Below are 18,747 nucleotides of genomic sequence, written 5' to 3' on the forward strand. Positions count from 1 at the left end.
GCCCCATTAGCTACCTGCTCTTCCTGGTGACTGTAACGATAACGGCGGAGCTACACTAATCCTCAACCGACTTCCTCTTAATAGCCTCCAGGATGCACATCCGAGAACCATCTCGCATTTCACAAATACTTCATTCTTGACAACTCACTCTATTCTTTGTCTGTCCTTTCAGACTGTATGCCTATGCCTGAAAGAGTTATAAATTCCAGCTCTGACCAAAATTATCTTTTCTCTTGTAAAGCTTTCTACATCATCTCTTTGCTATATTCTAAAAAGAATGTCTTCATCTAATACTTCCAATAATATTTGATATTGAATGACCCTGTGTTTTATGAGTCCATCTCAGCAGTTAAGCATTATAGACTTGAGCAAAAACTATAGAATACAGTGTTTTCTACCAAGATGTCTGAATTGACCGCATACATCCATAACACAAGAGCATGAAGGAACCTCAGAGTGACCTAGTCCACCCCACTCAAACCCCCACTTTGCTGACAGGAGAACAGGGGCCTTGAGAAATACTAATTCAGGTAGATATTAGTATCTGGGTGGTGTACCATAAATCCATTGGTTAGTCAGTTATTTGAAATTCAGTACATATATTCTCATTAAGAAACAGTGTTACAACAGAACCTTCGACTTCCTACGAAATGATAATGATGGTGGTGATGATAGCAACACAATGTGAATGGATTTAACATTACTGAAATGCAAAATGCACTGTATGCTGAAAAATGGCTACAAAGGTAAATTTTATATTATGTATATTTAGCACAATTTTTTTAAAAATTCTTAATAACCCATGAAGTAGATGAAACATGTGGTAGAACAAGAAGGAAGACATCCCACCATCTTGCCTAAGGCTCCTTCCTTGAGTAAACATCTGACTCATTGCTTCTGCCACATTCATTTTCCCCTCCATCTACCACTAGCTCTCAAATTCCCTTAGGTAACTGGTCTTCCCCATTCCTAGCCATAGTGGGGCTGACCCAAATCTCATCTTTAGGTGTGGCCAACCACTGGCTTCAGGCAGTCCCCTGGGCCATAGTTCATGAACCATTTCCAGCCAATAAAATTCAAGAAATGTGTGTGTGTGTGTGTGTGTTGTGTTGTGTTGTTTCAGAGGGACAGTGGTACTTCTGAAAACAAACAAACAAAACCTCCTTTTCCTTTCTGCTGGAGCTACCATAAGAGAGGCCAGCTCTTCCTCTAAACAGGGCATGGGTGAATGGGAGACCCTGAACCACTGCCACCACCATGACAGATGTCAAACTGAGGCCACAGCCCGCACACAGAACTGAGCACAGAAGAGCCTGCAGTGTTGAGAGAACTACAGAGAAAGGAAGCAGAGGCCCTGATGAAGTCATTAACTTCTGGAACAAACCATACCTGAAGCCAGCCAGACCTACCCCTAGAGTTTTCACTGGCATAAGCCAATAATTCTGTATTTTGCCTTAGCCAATTTGTGTTGAGTTTCTGTTTATTTACAACTCAAAGATTCCTAGCAGATGCAGTTCTAGAGCAAAGTTTGAAACAGACCAAGTGTGATCCTTGTTCACTTCCCTTTCTGAAACCATCTTCCACCCTTGCCACTGTGTTTTCTCTCCAGGCACCCAGTGCCTTCCTTCTGTACCAAGGTCTCTGTTCTGACACCCCACCAAGGCCTGCACTAACTTCCAAAGTGCTTCAGGCCCCAATATTACCTATTTCATTCCTCTTATTTTTTCTATCCCATGCCCCTATTCAAATTAATAAAACAAAAATAGAGAAAAATACATAAATTATCATGAGTGTATTACAGATAAGACTAATAGGGGATTCAAAATTTGTCTGTGTCTACCTTGGTTTGTGCAGGTCAACATGCCTGCACGGATGGGAGAGTCGCTGCTAGAAGCAAGTTGTGTGTACAGTTCTGGGGCAGAGGCAGAATGACGTGTGTTTCCCAGTGCAACCTGACAGAGATGCAGGCCAAAAGCACAGAAGCTGGCTTTACAAGGGACTGTGAGATGCTGGGCACAGGAAGTGCCACTCAAGGGCCCAGGATTCAGAATGTGACCCAGAGTTGAGGAAGTCTGTAACACAGCCTGTCCAGAGAGGCTAAAGAGTATAGTGCTGTTTGCTATCTTCGAGATTTTGCCTGAGATGCAGCATCTTACTTAGAAGGAAGCAGTGTCCTCACAGATGAAGGCACAGCACCTGCAGCAGGAGAAGCCTCCTTCAAAGGCTGGTGGCAGCAGATGTCAATAAGAGGGCAGTGAGAACCCCCTGGACTCAGAAATAACAAGCAAGCTATAAAGAAACAAGGTGTTGTGGTCCTGTGCCTACAGGTAGGAAAGGTAAACAAGCAAAATGGAAAGTATTAATGTCTCTACAACCTCCTATCTGAGCTGCTCCTCCTTCCTCTTGTCCCATGTGGTACGTCAGTGACAATGTCCAGATAGACCCACAGGCTGTGGGGCCCGGGAAACTCCAGGTTACACGAAGGAGAATTGAATAGGTTAACAGTCAAAACAGAATGTCAGGGAGTGCCGGACAAGGAGACATATCACAGAGCTTCATGGAGGAGAGGATTCTGGAGGTGTTTGACAGATGGAAGGATCATCATCAAGTGGAAAGGGTGAGACCTTCTTCAAGGAGAAGGAACAGAAAAGGGGGTGGGGGAGAAAACAGGGGGTGAGTCCACGTCTGGGTATGGGCACCTGCAGCAGGGGAGAGGTGGGAAAATAAGGGGGGACACAGGTGTGAAAGGACAAACAGACACGGGGAGACTGGGGTCTCTCTTGGGAGCACGTCTGCTCTGTCGAGGTGGATGCGTGTAGGAGGTGATGAGTTTATCTGCAAGCAGTAAGTCAAACCACCATCACGTATGAATGACTAGGTCCCTTAAGACTCCTGGGAATGTTCACGGTTTTAAAATAGGCTGCTCATTAACCCAAATCACCTGGAAACTGTTGGGCTCTCAGACAGTGGAGGAAGAAAACAGGTCTTCTGGGGCAGGGCCCCATCCTCGTCCGGCCCCAACTTCCCACGCCCAGCCTGGGGGTCTGCTGAGTTTCGACAGCATGTCCTGGTTCCCACGGCTGGTTACACACCCCAGGGTCTGTTTCCTGTTGCTGTTGTTGCTTTAAACAAAGCCACAGTTGTGTTTGGAGGCCTGGATAATGGTGAATGTTTTTAGCGCATTTCTAAGTAGGATATATTTAAAGTTTTGCCTGGTCTGCATTTTTTAAATAACTTGCTACACTCATTTTAAAAATGACACAAGTGGATGACTGGATAAAGAAGCTGTGGTATATTTATAGGATGGAATACTACTCAGCCATTAAAAAGAATAAAACAGTGCCATTTGTAGCAACATAGATGGACCTGAATATGGTCATTCTAAGTAAAGCCAGAAAGAGAAAGAAAAATATGATATCACTTATACGTGGAATCTTTAAAAAAGACAAATGAACTTATTTATGAAACAGAAACAGACTCACAGACATAGAAAACAAACTTATGGTTACCAAGGGGGAAGGGGGTGGGAAGGGATAAACTGGGGGTTTGAGATTTGCAGATACTAACCACTATATATAAAACAGATAAGCAAGTTTATACTGTACAGCACAGGGAACTATATTCAGTATCTTATAGTAACCTATAATGAAAAAGAATATGAAAATGAATATATGTATGTATATAAAAGACTGAACTATTATGCTGTATACCAGAAATTGACACAATTGTAAATTGTAAACTGACTATACTTCAATAAAAAAGACACCAGTGAATGTATTTAATGTCACTGAATCATGCATTTAAAAATGGTTAAAATAGTAAAGTTTATGTTATATATACTTCTCTACAATAAAAAAATTTTTTTTAAAAACACCAATGTCCTTTTTTGTTTTTAACAATGAACACTTTTTACTCTTCCTCTGTAGAAATATTAAACAAAATACTTGGAAATATGAAATGTGCAATTTAGCAGGTAAATTTAAACCCTGAGCATCTTTACTAATGTAGCAGAAATAGTGACATTAATAGTAATAATACCCAGAGTACACATTACTCTTACAATGTAGACTTGACATAGTTTTTAAAAAGATATTATTTGGTTTAATTTTCATTTTACATGATCAAGAGAAATATTTTATAGTAAAGTAACTGAATAAGACAACCAAATGAGAAACTGAGCCCTCCCTATCAGAAGGTCTCCCTACAACACTGAGACCAAAAGAGTAAAAGAAAAATCCCCCAAACTAAATCACCCCTCAAGCTTTCTGAAATTAGCAGAGAATGTTTGCAGCTGACCTATTTCTCTCCCACACGACTGTGTTGATAATTGACTTTTGTCCCCCAGGGAAGTGCTCAAATATAATTGAGCAGCACCTGCCACACAGAAAGTACAGTTTTATAAACCCAATAATTCCCATAATATTGTACTTAGTTTGGGACTCGAGCACTCTGCCTTCTCCTTAACTGTATCTCCCAAGGAAGAAACATAATTATCAAAGCTGAGTTATTATGAACATCTAGATAAAATAAAAGAAGTATTTTGAATGGTAAGTATCCAATGGTACTATTGGATGGTAGTATTTCTATTACTAAAAACTATTACTAAAAATTGTTGAAAATGATGGCAAGGTCCACTTATATTGCTCACTTCTCCTTAATCCTGTCGCTCTCATTCTAGTACATACATCCCTTCTATAGATGAGGGTCATTCAGTTTTATTCAATCCTGATGACAAGAAGGCCAAGGTCAGGGATTTAATTTCCATGCAGGGCAAACAGTTTTGCCCCTCCCCGCAAAATTCAGCTTTACGACCTGAGGGTGCAGCTCCAAAGTGAAGACAAATATGGTCCACCCCATTCAACCACAGCTTGCAATGCTGTCCAAGACTAGGCTTAAGAAAAGGTAAGTCCCTTTCCACGCCCAGGCCCAAGTTTACACATTTAGACCAGGAGCAACAATTGGAAACCTTCAGGCTGGTGCAGGGAATATGTTAAAGAAAAAATATGAAACCAGTCACAAAAGATCACATATTATTGTATGATTCCAGTTCCATGAATGTAATCTGGAATGAAATGTCCAGAATAGGCCAATCTATAGACAGAGACAGTAGGTTAGTGGTTGCCTAGGGCTGGGGGTGGGATGGAGGATGGGGAATGACAGCTAATGGGTACAAGGTCTCTTTTTGGGGTGATGAAAATGTTCTAAAATTAGATTATACTGATAACAGAATACAGCCTCTGAATTCCTGAAAGAATGACTCCTTCCTCCCTGATCCACACGCACACACACAAAGAGGCCAAATGAGAAAGCCATGACTATAAAACAGCCCAACCTTAACAAGTGAAGATTTTACCCACCTGTTTGATTTGGAAACATAACCTTTGAGTTGTTAACCCTAGTACTGGGCCTTTGGAGAAGGAAGTGGGAGAGTACGATAAATTCATCTACATGAGTTACTATGTATTTCTATTACTGCTGGTCTTCCTTCCCTTAAAAAAGAAATTGCAAAAAACAATTTTTTTCCTAAGGAGTTAAAAAATAATATAAATTCAGACAAAGTGAACGCTACAAAAGTTTACCATTGTTTGTGATTCTGACAACCTGAGAAAAAATGCAGATCCTTTTCAAGTTTGTTTATAAAATATTTTCTCTTAAAACAAAGACTACTGCTCCAACATTTTTTAAAAATTTGTTTATTTATTTTTAACAGAGGTACTAGGGATTGAACTCAGGACCTCATGCATGTTAAGCATGCACTGTACCACTGAGCACTCTTCCCTCCTTTTTTTTTTTTAATTTTATGCTCCAGCATTTAAATTGCAACCCCAGAGAACGATACCTCCACCAAAAGAAAAGAACATAAAATGAAAAATAAAATAGGCACAGTTTGTCATCCAAAGATTACAGTGAAATGATCAGAAAGATTCAGTAGACGTCTCTCATGTTTCACAGCCCCTAAATCACACTGTCAGTACATAAAATACAACACTGAATGCCATCCCTTCAAAGTCAAGTAATTATCTCGGCTCTGTTTATGTGTATAATAAGAAAGGATATAGGAAAGTGTACAGAGGGGCATATTCTTCTAGTTAAAATAAGAACCATCTTCAAGGAATTTCAAAGCTCTGTCTAGATTTAAGCCAGGTGTGGGTAATTCATCAGCCTTCTCCATTTCTGAACGCAGGCTGCTGGAGCACACAGCTTGTCATTACCGTTACTTGAAAGCAATAAAACTATTCCCTTAAAATTGAATCTGTAATTTAGCCTCTTCATTAATTCAGGCATCTAGTTCTAGTGCTACCCCGTCTCCCTACCCCAGCTCACATGGTTAAATCGGTGTAAAACTTCTGACATGTTGCTCTATAGTCAGGTTCATCACTTACACTGTTCTGGAAGTAAGGGTGCTATATTCTCTATCTCCACGTTTTCCTGGCTCAGGAAGGACGAGGGCATGTAACTGTGTGAAGGTGGGACCCAATCAGTTGCTTCAATCAGAATGTGGTTTTATGGGGGTTCTTTGGGGATAATAGCCTACCTCCTCTGAGAATTATCAATTTGATGGATTCTCATCTGGAGAGATAATACACCAAGAGGCTGCGTGACTGGGGGCAGTCAAGGAGGTGCTCTCCACCCCACATAGGGGAATACTGGTGCAACAGCCTGGGCTCAAAGGAAGTGAACAGTGTCTGGGGCTCTGTCTACACAGGGCACGGGCTCAGAAGATCGATGTGTCTCACATACACACTCCTGCTGGGAGCAAGCCGACTGAGTGGCCCTATTCTAGAAGGCACCCCTCTCCAAAGTGTTGCAGAGGCCAAACATGGCATGAGGCCTGCACACCCCGCTCCCCACAATCTGTGGATATTTCCTGGGGTCTTCAGTGAATTCAAGCGAGAAGTAAGGATACTCAGCCTGCTTTAAGGCTACTGCTTTCTTCTGAGTCTGAGCTGTAGGAATGAGACCGAGAAAGAGTCAAACTCAGGGGACAATGATGAGCTTGGGCGATGCCACAACCTCAGCCAGAAGAGATGCGTCAGAACGAGATTTGCTGGGCCCAGCTGACCCCACTGAGTTAGCAGACTCTCCAGGAGTGAAGGGACTGGTTTCTGCAACTAGCTATGCCACACAGTTTGACGACACCCCATTCTCTTCAGCTCTGCCCTTGCTTTTTCCCGTGATGGAGAAACGGTCTCTACTCAGGGACGACACTGTCTGGAGCAGCATGTGGAGTAATTAAAGGGAGAGGGCCACAGCATAGTAAAGGTCATTTGCAGCTTAAGTTTCCATGCAGTGTCCTATAATTTTCTAAGAGGATTAAAATTGGAATCAGAATCTATGTAAGCTTCAATAAAATCTTATCAACCTAAACTGAAGGATAAATAGTGCTTTATCCTATAACAATGAGATTTAGGGAACTCTGTGGGCCAAGAACAGAAACTCAACGAAAAGCAAAACTGACTGGTTAACCGGTTAGCTGCCCAGTAATTAGATTCTCAGTCAGAAGCTTCATAAATTCAATTCCATTTATTCAAGCCCGAGAGCAAGAAACACAGTTTGCCACAAAAGGCAGAGTTCTTTTCTGCTCTAGCAGATCTCGATTTGGGAAGATGCATTCCGGATAAAATTCACAAGGGAAATAGGTGTGAACTTTTCCTTAAAGTTCACTGTAACTGGATTTTACCAGTTAGCAAGGACGTTCTACTTAGCAAGTAAAAACTTCCAGTTTTGCTGATGAAAAGGATCCATTATTATCTTCAATGCAGCTAAAATATAAAAATGGTTGTGCCAGTCCTGGCCTGTTTTCCTCAGATCCATCTTCTCCTTTCTCTGCTCTACTTTCTGTCTCAGGGGCCAAGGCCTGCAGGCCATTTCCCAGGCTCCCGTGTCAGCAGGCATCCAGCTTAGCCAGTGGAGACTGGGCAAGGGTGGGGGTGGGGAGCAGGAGGAAGGAAGAAGCCAGAGTTTTTCTCCCCATTCTCTCCACCCCAATTGGCTTCTTGAGCAGAGGCTGCATCTCCTCCATGTCCCTTGCTTCTACAGTTTCCGAGTGGTTCCAGCATCTTCCAGGTGATTCTGGTCGCTGGATTCCAGCAGCACTGTCCTCCCCTTGTCCTTCTAGCCTACAGCGATGGCGGCTTCCTGATGTTGCTGACCTCTAGGTTGAGCTTCAAAGCTCTCCCATCACCTGTGTAATCGAGGCTCTCCATTCAAGTCTCTCAACTATAAAAATTCAAGCAGTTCTGTTTCCCAGTTAGACTGTTCAACACAATCACTAGTACATTAGTAAGTAAACAAACAAACCTCCATGAATCATGAAACACGCAAACAAAAATTCCATCCCAAGATGAAACTGGGAAACAAAAAATCTCCAGATTCTCCAGCGGTGGCTTTGCTCTTCACGGTAACCATATAAATAAGGAATATTTCTAGCATTTAAGAGGAATAAATTCCACATGTCCTTTTGTGTCCATATCTCTGTATGTCTGTGTGCCCATCGGGATTATTCAGGGATGAAGTGCGTGGTGGTGGAAAAACTGTAGAATCTGAGTTGGGGTCTCCTGTTCCAGTTCTACACTCTGTATTGGTGTGACGTTGGTAAGGCCTCTCTGTCCTTGGATCTGTGTTTCATTCATCTGAAAATAGGGAATTAAAGTACTTTCCCTCCACAAACTCTTCCTGTTCTAAAATTCTGTGATTCTAAGCTTATGGGTAAATTTTGCATATATGCATGACTCTAAGCGAATGATTATTCTTAGAGCTATGCACAAGGCATATACCTTCTGTTGATGAATCTGCATTTCATCAGAGAAATGTGTCTATAACCAGTGCTCAAATTAGAACCTGAAGAATATTTTTACCAACTTGTTTTATTATAGTATCAACTTAGTATCTGAATGTGTTTTAGATCTCTAAATATAGTGTGGGTTCACTGAATTATTGTAATGATCTTGTGATTAGCATATCTTAAAAAAAATGAGGAACCTTGCTCTAAGGGAGCTGGTTCCAAAGATGGCTGCAACAACTTCTTCCATTCTACATGCTCTTTTGTAAGGTGACCTTGTTGCATCCATCAAAAGAGTCTGTTTCCCCGCCCTTTGAAACTGGGCTGTCCCTTTGATTCTGTTTTGACTGAGAAACTGCAACAGAAGTAACGTCATGTAGTTTTTGACACCAGGTCTTATTAAATCAGTAGCTTTAGCCTTTACCTCCTGGGATGCTCCTGCTTGGAACCTAGCCACGATGTTGTGAGAAAGCTCAAGCAACCATGCCGAGAGGCCCAGGTGGAGGAAACGTAAGCCCCCTGCCAAAAACTCTACTGGAGTTCTCACCCACCAGCCAGCACCAACTGCCAACCACATGTGTGAGGCTATTTTAGACCTTTAAGCCATCCCAGTACCCAGATAACATCACACAAAGAACTGTGTCTGGTCAGTACACAGAAAAAAAAAAAACTGTTGTTACTTTAATTCACTAAATTTTGGGGAGGTTTGTTAGGAGGCACTTTCTTCCCATTAAACAAAGAGCATAATATTGGAGCAAAACCTCATGCCTAAAATGTATCAAGCTGGTCCTCCACCCATCTGCTCCTCATTCATTCAAACGAATATTTATAGAACATCTACCATGCTAAATGCTGAAGACAAAAGGGAGGCCAAATGCAGACATATCCTTTCCCTAGTGGAACTTATTATTTGGATGGAGAGACAGACATTAACAAAAAAATATAATTACATGTTAAATAGTTAATACTTAAACGTCAGTGTTAAATAAATTGTAATGATGCGATTGAGAACTAGCACAATGTGCTCTGGGATGAGGTGCATGGTTAAGGAACTGACCTTATCAGGGAAGTTAGAAAAAGGAGTGAAGACTAAATTTAGGTCTCAAGAAAGGTTAAAAAGTTTGCAAGGCAGAGAAGAGAGCGAGAGCCCTCCACACAGAGAACTCAGCATGTGCAAAGGGCCAGTGGCAGGAGGCACAGTGGCATGTTCAGATCTGTGTCCAAGGCTAAGAAACCATGGCTTAAGATGAGGCTGGAAGCTGGCAGGAGCCAGGCCTTGTAAGATTCTGCAGCCTTCCCAAGGGCCGACTTAACAAGGGAAGGTCAACAAATTGATACCACTCTGATCAGATTTTCTTTTGAACCTCAGTGGCGAGAAAACTGGGAGTAACCCCAGTAAGAGTAACCAAGAGCATTCCACCACACAAGCTGTATGTGCAGTGACATCCATGATATTTCAAATACTCGACACACGTGGGCATTCTGCAATGCACATACCCTCCATTTTTGCTCTGTTTCACTGTATGATTTATGCACATCTATATCTCCATAACTAGATCATTAAATCCTTTGGGTACAGGAGCTATGTCTCATTTATCTTTTCATTCCTCTTGCATGGTACCTAGTGCAGTGCTTGTCACATAGCAAATGCTCAATAAGTGTTTCCTAAAAATTCTAAATATGAATAAATAATCCAGTCATAAATAGCCTGTCAAAAGTGACCTCCTGGGAGAAAATTCTACAGCCTTACTTGGAAAGCCATTTGAAGGGTATCAACACCCTTATAAAAATGTTTTGCTGTAAAGCATCATTCCTTTCTGATTGTAACCAGTTCCTGAGTTCCATCCTCAGTGAAGACTGAGAACAGTCCACCATGTTTCCAAAGAACACCTTCTTTGTGCACATTTTGAAGATCATTACTGTGTACTGTGTCACTCCGAGCTCTCTCTCCTTTCAGGGCAAAATGCTTGATCTTTTCACCTTTCCTCAAAGAACTCATTTAGTTGCTCCCTGGATTAATTCCAAAACCTCCATAACTCCTAAATGGTGGAGGGCAGCAATCTAGCAGACCAGGAAACAAGGTCAAAGATGCCTCAGGGATTTTACAAGCAGTTCTCAGGGGAGAGGCAGGCTCTCTGTATCAGTCTGTTCGTTTTCAGGCCAACTCACACATGTGCATGGGTATATGTGTGCACACACTTACATGCGTGCATGTACACACATAGACACTGAAATTTTTACCAGCTCAAAGAATAAACACTGTTTCGTTAGATGAGTTTGCCAACTGTCCTCTGTTTTTCACCACTAGCCCTGAACTACCCTACCCATCTGATTCAACATTCAACACATCTTTTTTTTTTTGGTGAAACTTTTCCTTCTGTATTTTTGTAAATGATACGGCAAAGAAATGAGCAGTACTATTTTTATTGGTATCCCCACTATTTTCTTCATGAGCAAAGGCATCACAAGATTGTGAAATGTATCAAGAATTCAAAAACAGTAAATCACAGGTCATTCTATAAATAATGAGTCTCTAGTAACATAAACAGCTGGTGTGCTTTTTTAAAAATATTTTGTTAGCATTTGGATGAAAACTGTTCAATTTAATTTCAAAACATATCTGTTAAAATTCCATTTGGAATCATTTTTCATCTCTTGTCAAAGAGATAAAAATTCCTGTTATTTTACTGTAGCCATTATAGAAGTCTGTATTATGCCATTTAAACAAGATCATATATAGTACACTTACTGAACTGTAACTGCTCATAAAAAATTATGTATTATTTTTGTGCAGAAAAATTAGGAAGATTGTGTATATAATATAATTAAAACTTACTTCTGAATTTAAATTAGACCGTCTTATTAAACCAACAAATCCTAGTTCCAAAGAGACTTATGAAATACATGTCCTAAAAATCTGCATCAGTTTAAATTACTTCCCAAATTATTCAGTGTGCAGTCCTTTTTACATTTTTAAGCCAACACATAGCACCACACTTAACAAGAACTTATACATGCATCATCTCACTTCATCATTTAAACTGAGAAAAGAATAGAAATCTTAGACTATTGATTGCTTTGTTTGTGCTTGGAAGAACAAAACATTAGTGAAGTGATGGTGTAGATGAACTCAAAAGTTTTCGTCAAACAGCTCATGAAATACACTGCTATATAGCTAGTATTTGTAAGAATTTGCAATAATAAAATACTACCAAAAATAGGCACCTACAGAATAAACATAAACAAGATCTCAGTCATGTAACTCAATTTTTTGAAGATGAAGAATATGTTTACTTCATCAAATACATAAATAACCTTAACACTTCAAAAAGGATAGAATACATTTTTAGAATGAACTCAGAATCCAAAATGTATTTAGTTAAATAATGTACATGCTTAGTATTCACCGAATTGAACAGTAGCACTAATTTCTGTTTCCGCAGAAAATATCTCCATAATAAATATTATGTAAATACGCTTTATAGACTTTTGGGGAGAGGTCTGAGTCCAATTTTGAGTCTAATGTCCATTTGTCATGGATAATCTGTTTAAACTGAGGATAATCACTGAAGAAACACTGTAGCTGCCATCATAGGTTAAAACACATTACACAATGCTCTGAGTGACCTAAAGGGAAAAGAACTTCCCAAGGTCACTCCAGGAGCCTTCAGCAGAGACCTGCGATAAAAGCGTCTTGGTGCGATGACCAAAGTCATCCCAGGTCACCCCGAATTCACAAACCTCGACAGTTTCTGTTCCAAAGAGAGATCAAGGTGATTCCCTTTTGCATGATCTCTCTAGTACCCAGCAGCTACGTAGGAGTGGTTTCTTTGCAGTACATGGACAGTAAGAAAATGGACCAATTTCCTGTGTCAAGGTGAAAGGCATCTCAGCATTCAGCAAAACCGGCGATCTTTAGCACATTAACGGCGTACTAGAACCACACAGATGAAAACCACCACTAGGAAAACAAACACTAAGTTTAGTACCGCCCGGACCCCAGAAAGGGAGTACCGGCCTTAGCTTATTTCGATTTAAACCAGATCCAGCTGTCTTTCCCTAAGAGAACCAAAGAATAGGTCCCAAAGTGAGACCGAACTTTCTGTTCAAAGTGTCTTTCTTTTGACCACAACTTGGAGATTTCTCTCAAAACCTAGACAAGTAAGAGTATTCAAACAGGGCAAAACAGAAGAGACCCCTAACTCCCAGCCGAATCAATACAGGTGTCCGGCCCCATTGGCTCTGGTCACTCAAGTTACACGATTTAAAGGCGTTTTCCCCACGCATCGAAGGTGCAGAGAGAAATACTTCCAGTCTTAAATTCAACGTCCCCGACCTAAACCAGGACCTCACCGACTTGTGTCCACTGCACAAACTAACTTTCCAGGACCCGAAGACTTGGGAGCGGCGGGCGGAGGAAGAAAGACCGCCTGCGCGGGCTGGAAAGAGGTGCGCGGAGACGCGACCGGCCGCTGCCGCACGTGGGGACGACGCTCGGCTCCCCGACCCCGCGCCGCGCGCTCGGCCTTCGGCCCAACCTGCTCCGCGCCCGCCTCCTACCTGTCTAAGGATGAAGCTGGTCGAAGTAGTGCTGCCATCGGATCTTTTCAATCTGCTCCTCCGGGTCGTGGTGCCTCGGGCCACCTGGACTCGACACACGGGGCCAGAGAGAAGCCGGTAAGGACGGTAGCGTGGAGTCGGACGACCACCCCTGACTAGAGTCCGCTTCCGGACCAGCTCCCCGAGGTTCCCCAGCGCCCGCACCCAAGTCTCCTCAGCGCTCCCCAGATACAGCCCCTACACCCACCCACCCACTCCGAGCCTCGACGGCTGAAAGATGCCTGAGGAGAGCAGCCCACGAGCACCCACCACATCCATTAACAAAGACTCTCAGGGTGCGGGGTCCGAGTCCCCGGCATGGGCTGGGGAAGGCTGCGGGCTCTGGAGCGGGAGCTCAGAGACTGGACGAGGGGAGGAGGAGGAAGAGGAGGAGCGGGAGGAGAAACGAACGCGGAGGAGGGTGAGGGAGCCGGGCCGCGGACTCCCAGGACTGGGGCCCGGCGCGCCGGGCGCGAAGGCGGGGCGCGCTCGGGCAGCGGGGGAGGGGGAGGCGGGGGCGGTACCTGCGAGGTGGGAGAGTGCGGCCCGTCAGCCGTCCCGTTCTTGGCGTAGGAGGACATGGTTCACGGCCGCATGGCTCGCCCGTGCGCGGTGGGCGGAGGGCGGCCGGGCCTCCGGAGGGTCGGAAACGGGAAGAAGGGCGGGCGGCAGGACTTCCCCACCCGCTCCGGGACCCGCGCCGGCTCCCGGGCTCTCTGCCCGCACTTCTGAATGCGCGACACCTTAAAGGGACCGAGGCGCTCCCCCCGCGGCCGCAGAGGGGTCCCGGGCAGCGGCCCCGGAAGGCGGAGGTCTGGGGAAGGGGGCTTTTTGGGATCTCGCCTACCCGAGCGGATCGAGCGAAGCGCTCTTCCACCTAGCAAGCGCCTTACATCAGAGCTTTCCAGAGGAGGACGGGAGGGGGAAAATCTGGGATGGGGGTGGGAGGATTAAAATAGTCTGCACAGTTTAAAATGAGACAAAGGTGGCACGGTTCACGAATCAGGACTTGGGAAGGGACGCTGGTGCAGTGTGGCAGGGAGTGGGAAGAGCCGACCCGGGTGTGTGTGAGTGTGTGTGTGTGTGTGTGTGCGCGTTTGCTGCACTGGAATTTTAAAAGGGCAAGAGCCAAATCTTCCTTCCGCGACTGAACTCGTCAGACCACTGTGGTAAGCCATGGGGTTTTGTGGTTTGCTCTTCGTCGATGTTTTTGTATTGTTTTGTCAACTCTAGCTTCAGAACCCCGAGCTATATACATCCAGGCAGCCGCGGGAGACCCAGCCTGAGTCTGGCGGAAGATGCAGCCCCGTAGGAGACCAGCATGTCCTAAGGAGTTTTGAAGGTCATGTTAGATCTGCTAAAAAGCAAGAGTTGGCCACGTGCCTCCTATTTCTACGCGGATAGCTGTTTTCAAGGGAGGAAACTCATCTTTGAAATCATACACAATCTTGGCTGTTGCAACCCTTGGTTTCCTCCTGCAAATACATACTAGAGATTGAGATCAAATTAAAAGTGAACTGTGGAGAGGAGGAATTTGAAGTAATAAAAAGAAGGAAGAGAAATATATGCAAATTCAAAAATAAAGAGACCCCATTTAATTATAGTTACTGCAGGAGAAATCCATCAAAATTGCTAAGTCAGCCCATGTCACCTTACATTCTAGTATTTTTTTGACGGAAATTGTTGTAACAATTGGTTGGCCTTATTGAGGGCTTGGTTATGTTTTACCATCCACCAGACATTTCCGTTCCATTCCTATCTCCTTCACTTAATACAGAGCTTCATTTGTTTGTAACACTCTAATAACTAGCCTTGCCTCCAGGCTGCTGACTCTGCGTGCGTGCACAAACACACACACACACACACACACACACACACACACACTCCATTCTGTCTGTATACTACAGACAAACTATTTTTCTCAAATGTCTTTGCCCAAGTCACTCTTTGCTAAAAAGCACTCATTGCTCTCAGCAGCCCAAAACACAGAGTCCAAACTCCATGGCCCAACAACTAAGCCCCTCTTCTCTCCCCTGCTTTTCTGGTCACCACCTCATTTCTCCAACTTGATCTCTCTAACCAGATCTTCCAGCAAGCAGGCAGGTCTATTCATTATTGCATAAACATACCAAATGCAGTCCCACTTCAGACTTCTGCCTTGGAATGTGCCCAGTCCACACACCCTGCTGAATCTTACCTTCCTCCAAGCCTGGCTCAGTGTACTCTCCCTCCATGGAAATCCTCCCTGACCACTCCAAGTCTGGGGAGTTTCTCATGCCCCTGAAAAACTGGAACATTGATTCTCTGGGCACTTAGTACAGGCTGACTTGGCTTCTTTGTTCTCTGTGAAAATCTCCTAATTTCTAAAATAGGTTTTTAGCTTTCTATCATCTATTCTTATACCTCACCTACAGTAGATATTCCATAAAGGGTGTGGGTGATGGAATGTCTGCCACTGCAGTAAAGGTAATTGTTTTAGTTACCTTTACAGTCAACTCAACCTGTTTTTAGCTCTCAGCCATTTTCCTAGCTGATACTTAATCAATACTGATAGAATGAATTATTATATGGGCGGGCCCTGGGATTTGAGTTTTCTGGCTTTCTACTGCCCACAGTCTTACTAACTTTGAATCATCAAAAAAGAATCTACAGCAGCATGACAGTGAGGAGCTCTCTGCACCTACCTCACAGCAAAACTGGTGAAAATTGTTTTTAAAAAATTCATTAACCTATGGAAATGGTCCTAATGGTACTTTAAAAATGGAGAAACGTTTATTCATGAAAATTGATCAAAACTCAGTAAGAAAAGTTAGAGTCTGTGGTATTTGAACCAAGACCTGCTCATCCCCTCCCTCCTTCTATCCAGTTCATCACTGGTGCAGCTGAGAACACAGGGCTACCTCTCTCCTCAGCTCCCAGCTAGAGGGTCATCCTCCTGTGAGAGACAGGACACAAGCATTTATCATCCTGCGGCAGCTATCTGTTGCTGAGGCTAAGTTCCTATCAAATACAGCAGAGAGGTGGGGGCTCCCTTCTTTAGCCCAGCCCCCATTTGCATTGATCATAGTGCCACTGAGAATACTGGGACCCTGACTGCGAATGGAGAGACATGCCAGGGAACCTGGGATGGCTGCCGCTACCTATGAAGCACTCAGCTCCTACAGTGGTGATGCCACTCAGAGATACACCATTGTCCCTGCTCCCAGAACCAAAGCTGAAAGAATGAAGTTGGACCCCCTGCCTCACACCACATACAAAAATTAACTCAAAATGGACCAAAGATCTAAATGAATGAATTTTATATAAAAATGTAAAACTATTAGAAGAAAACATAAATTTTCATAACCTTGGATTTGGCAATGGATCCTTAGCTATGACACCAAAAGCACAAGCAACAAAAGAAAAAAATTAATTGGACTTCACTTAATCCTTAACCAAAAGAAATGAAAATGCAGACTTATACATGAATGGTCATAGTAGGTTCTCTCATAATAGTCCCAAATCAGAAACAATTCAATGTTCAGCAACAATCGAACGAATAAACAAATAGTAGACTATTAATCAGCAATAAAAAGGAATGAACTACTAATACACACAACAATATGAATAAATCTCAAAAACTATTATGCTGAGTGAAGCCAGACACACCCGAGTACATACAGTATACTTCCATTTATATGAAATTCTAGGAAATACAGACTCACCTACAGTGATAGAAAACCTATCAGTGGTTGCTTGGGAGCCAAAGTAGGGGAAGAGATTGACTGCAAGTCAGAGGGAGGAAACTGTTGGAGGGTTTTGAAATGTTCTCTATCATCAACTGTGGTGGTGGTTTCACAGGTGTGCACATCTGTCAAAACTCATCAAATTTTAACTATAAATGGGTGCAAATTATTGTACATAAATTACACCTCAATAAAGTTGATTAAAAAAGAGAAGGAAAAGAAACTAAGCAAGTAAAAATTGATATGTTTGGCTTTATTATGTGGGCACTGTTTGGCTTTATTAAAATTAAAAATATCTGCTCTGTGAAAGAATATTAAGAGAATAAATGACAAGCACAGACTAGGAGAATATATTTGCAGTACAGAAAGCTGATAAAGAACTTGTCGATAAAATGTACAAACAACTCTCAAAACTCAACTCTAAGAAAACAAACAACCCAATTAATAAATGGACAAAAGATTTGAACAGACACCTTACCAAAGACGTATGAATTGCAAATAAGCGTATGAAAAGACGTCCAACATCATTTGTCGTTAGGGAAATGTAGATTGAAATGGCTATACAATACCAGTACATATCTATCAGATTGGCTAAAATTTTTTTTTAAACTGGCAATACCAATTGTTGTGAGGATTAGGAGCAAAAGGAATTCTCATTGATTGACAGTGGGTATGCTAAATGGCACAGCCACTTTGGAAGACAGTTTGTCCTTTTCTTAATAAGCTAAACATAATCTTAGCATACAATCCAGCAGTTGTGCTCCTGGGTATTTACACAATTGATTTGAAAACTTAAATCCACACGAAAACCAGCATGCAAATGTCTATGGCAGTTTTACTCATGATTGCCACAAACGGGAAGCAACCAAAATGTCCTTCAATAGGTGAATGGATTTAAAAAAGGAAAAAAAAACATGGTAAATCATACGATGGACTACTACTCAGTTTTTAAAAAAATGAACTAACAAGCCATAAAAAGACATGGATAAACCCTAAATGCATATTGCTAAATAAAAGAAGCCAGCCTGAGGCCACATTGGTAGCCTCATAAATGATTACATTTATATGAAATTCTAGAAAAAGTCAAGCTGTAAAGGTCAGTGGTTCAAGAGGGGGAAGGTTGACGAGATGAAGCAGGAGGTTTCCTAGGGTTATGAATCTACTCTGTATGATAATGTAATGGTGGATATTTGACACTATTCATCTGTCAAAACCTATAGAACTTTATAGCACAAAGAGTGAAACTTATTGTGTCCAAATTTTAAAAAATCACTTAGGAAGTTGGAAGATTCCAAGATGGAATGCACAATGTGACAAAAGTATCTTATTATTAATTATTATTATTATTATTATTATTATTATTATTATTATTATTACAAATATGTGAAACAACCTGACTGAAGGGCATGGGGGAAAAGGCTGCTGGCCCAAGTACCTCTGGAAATGAGTAGAGTCCATAAGACTGAAGGGAAAGGAACTGTGCATAAGCAAGATGAAGTTGTTTCCAGAGCGGGGTAGGTTAACAACTCTGAAATCACTCCATCACATACATACTGGAATTAAACAATTAGGTAAATGGATGGCAGATGTCAGGAGGCAGGTTTTCTATGGTTGGAATGGAAGGTTACATATGAGCAGGGG

The 18,747-nt window shown here is 42.4% G+C and overlaps 1 protein-coding gene across 1 annotated transcript in view; it reads right to left on the reverse strand.

Moving 5' to 3' along the window:
- CACNB4 (calcium voltage-gated channel auxiliary subunit beta 4) overlaps positions 1 to 13,962 on the reverse strand; it is a 220,768-nt gene extending 206,806 nt beyond the window's left edge. The window contains exons 1-2 of the mRNA XM_072962068.1: positions 13,906 to 13,962; positions 13,343 to 13,579 (exon numbers count right to left, since the gene is read on the reverse strand). Of these exons, the coding sequence (XP_072818169.1) occupies positions 13,343 to 13,579; positions 13,906 to 13,962 (294 nt within the window). The remainder of the gene's footprint in view (positions 1 to 13,342; positions 13,580 to 13,905) is intronic.
- Positions 13,963 to 18,747: the final 4,785 nt, after the last annotated feature.

This window comes from Vicugna pacos, chromosome 5, assembly GCF_048564905.1.
Source record: "Vicugna pacos chromosome 5, VicPac4, whole genome shotgun sequence".
NCBI classification, from domain to species: Eukaryota; Metazoa; Chordata; class Mammalia; order Artiodactyla; family Camelidae; genus Vicugna; species Vicugna pacos.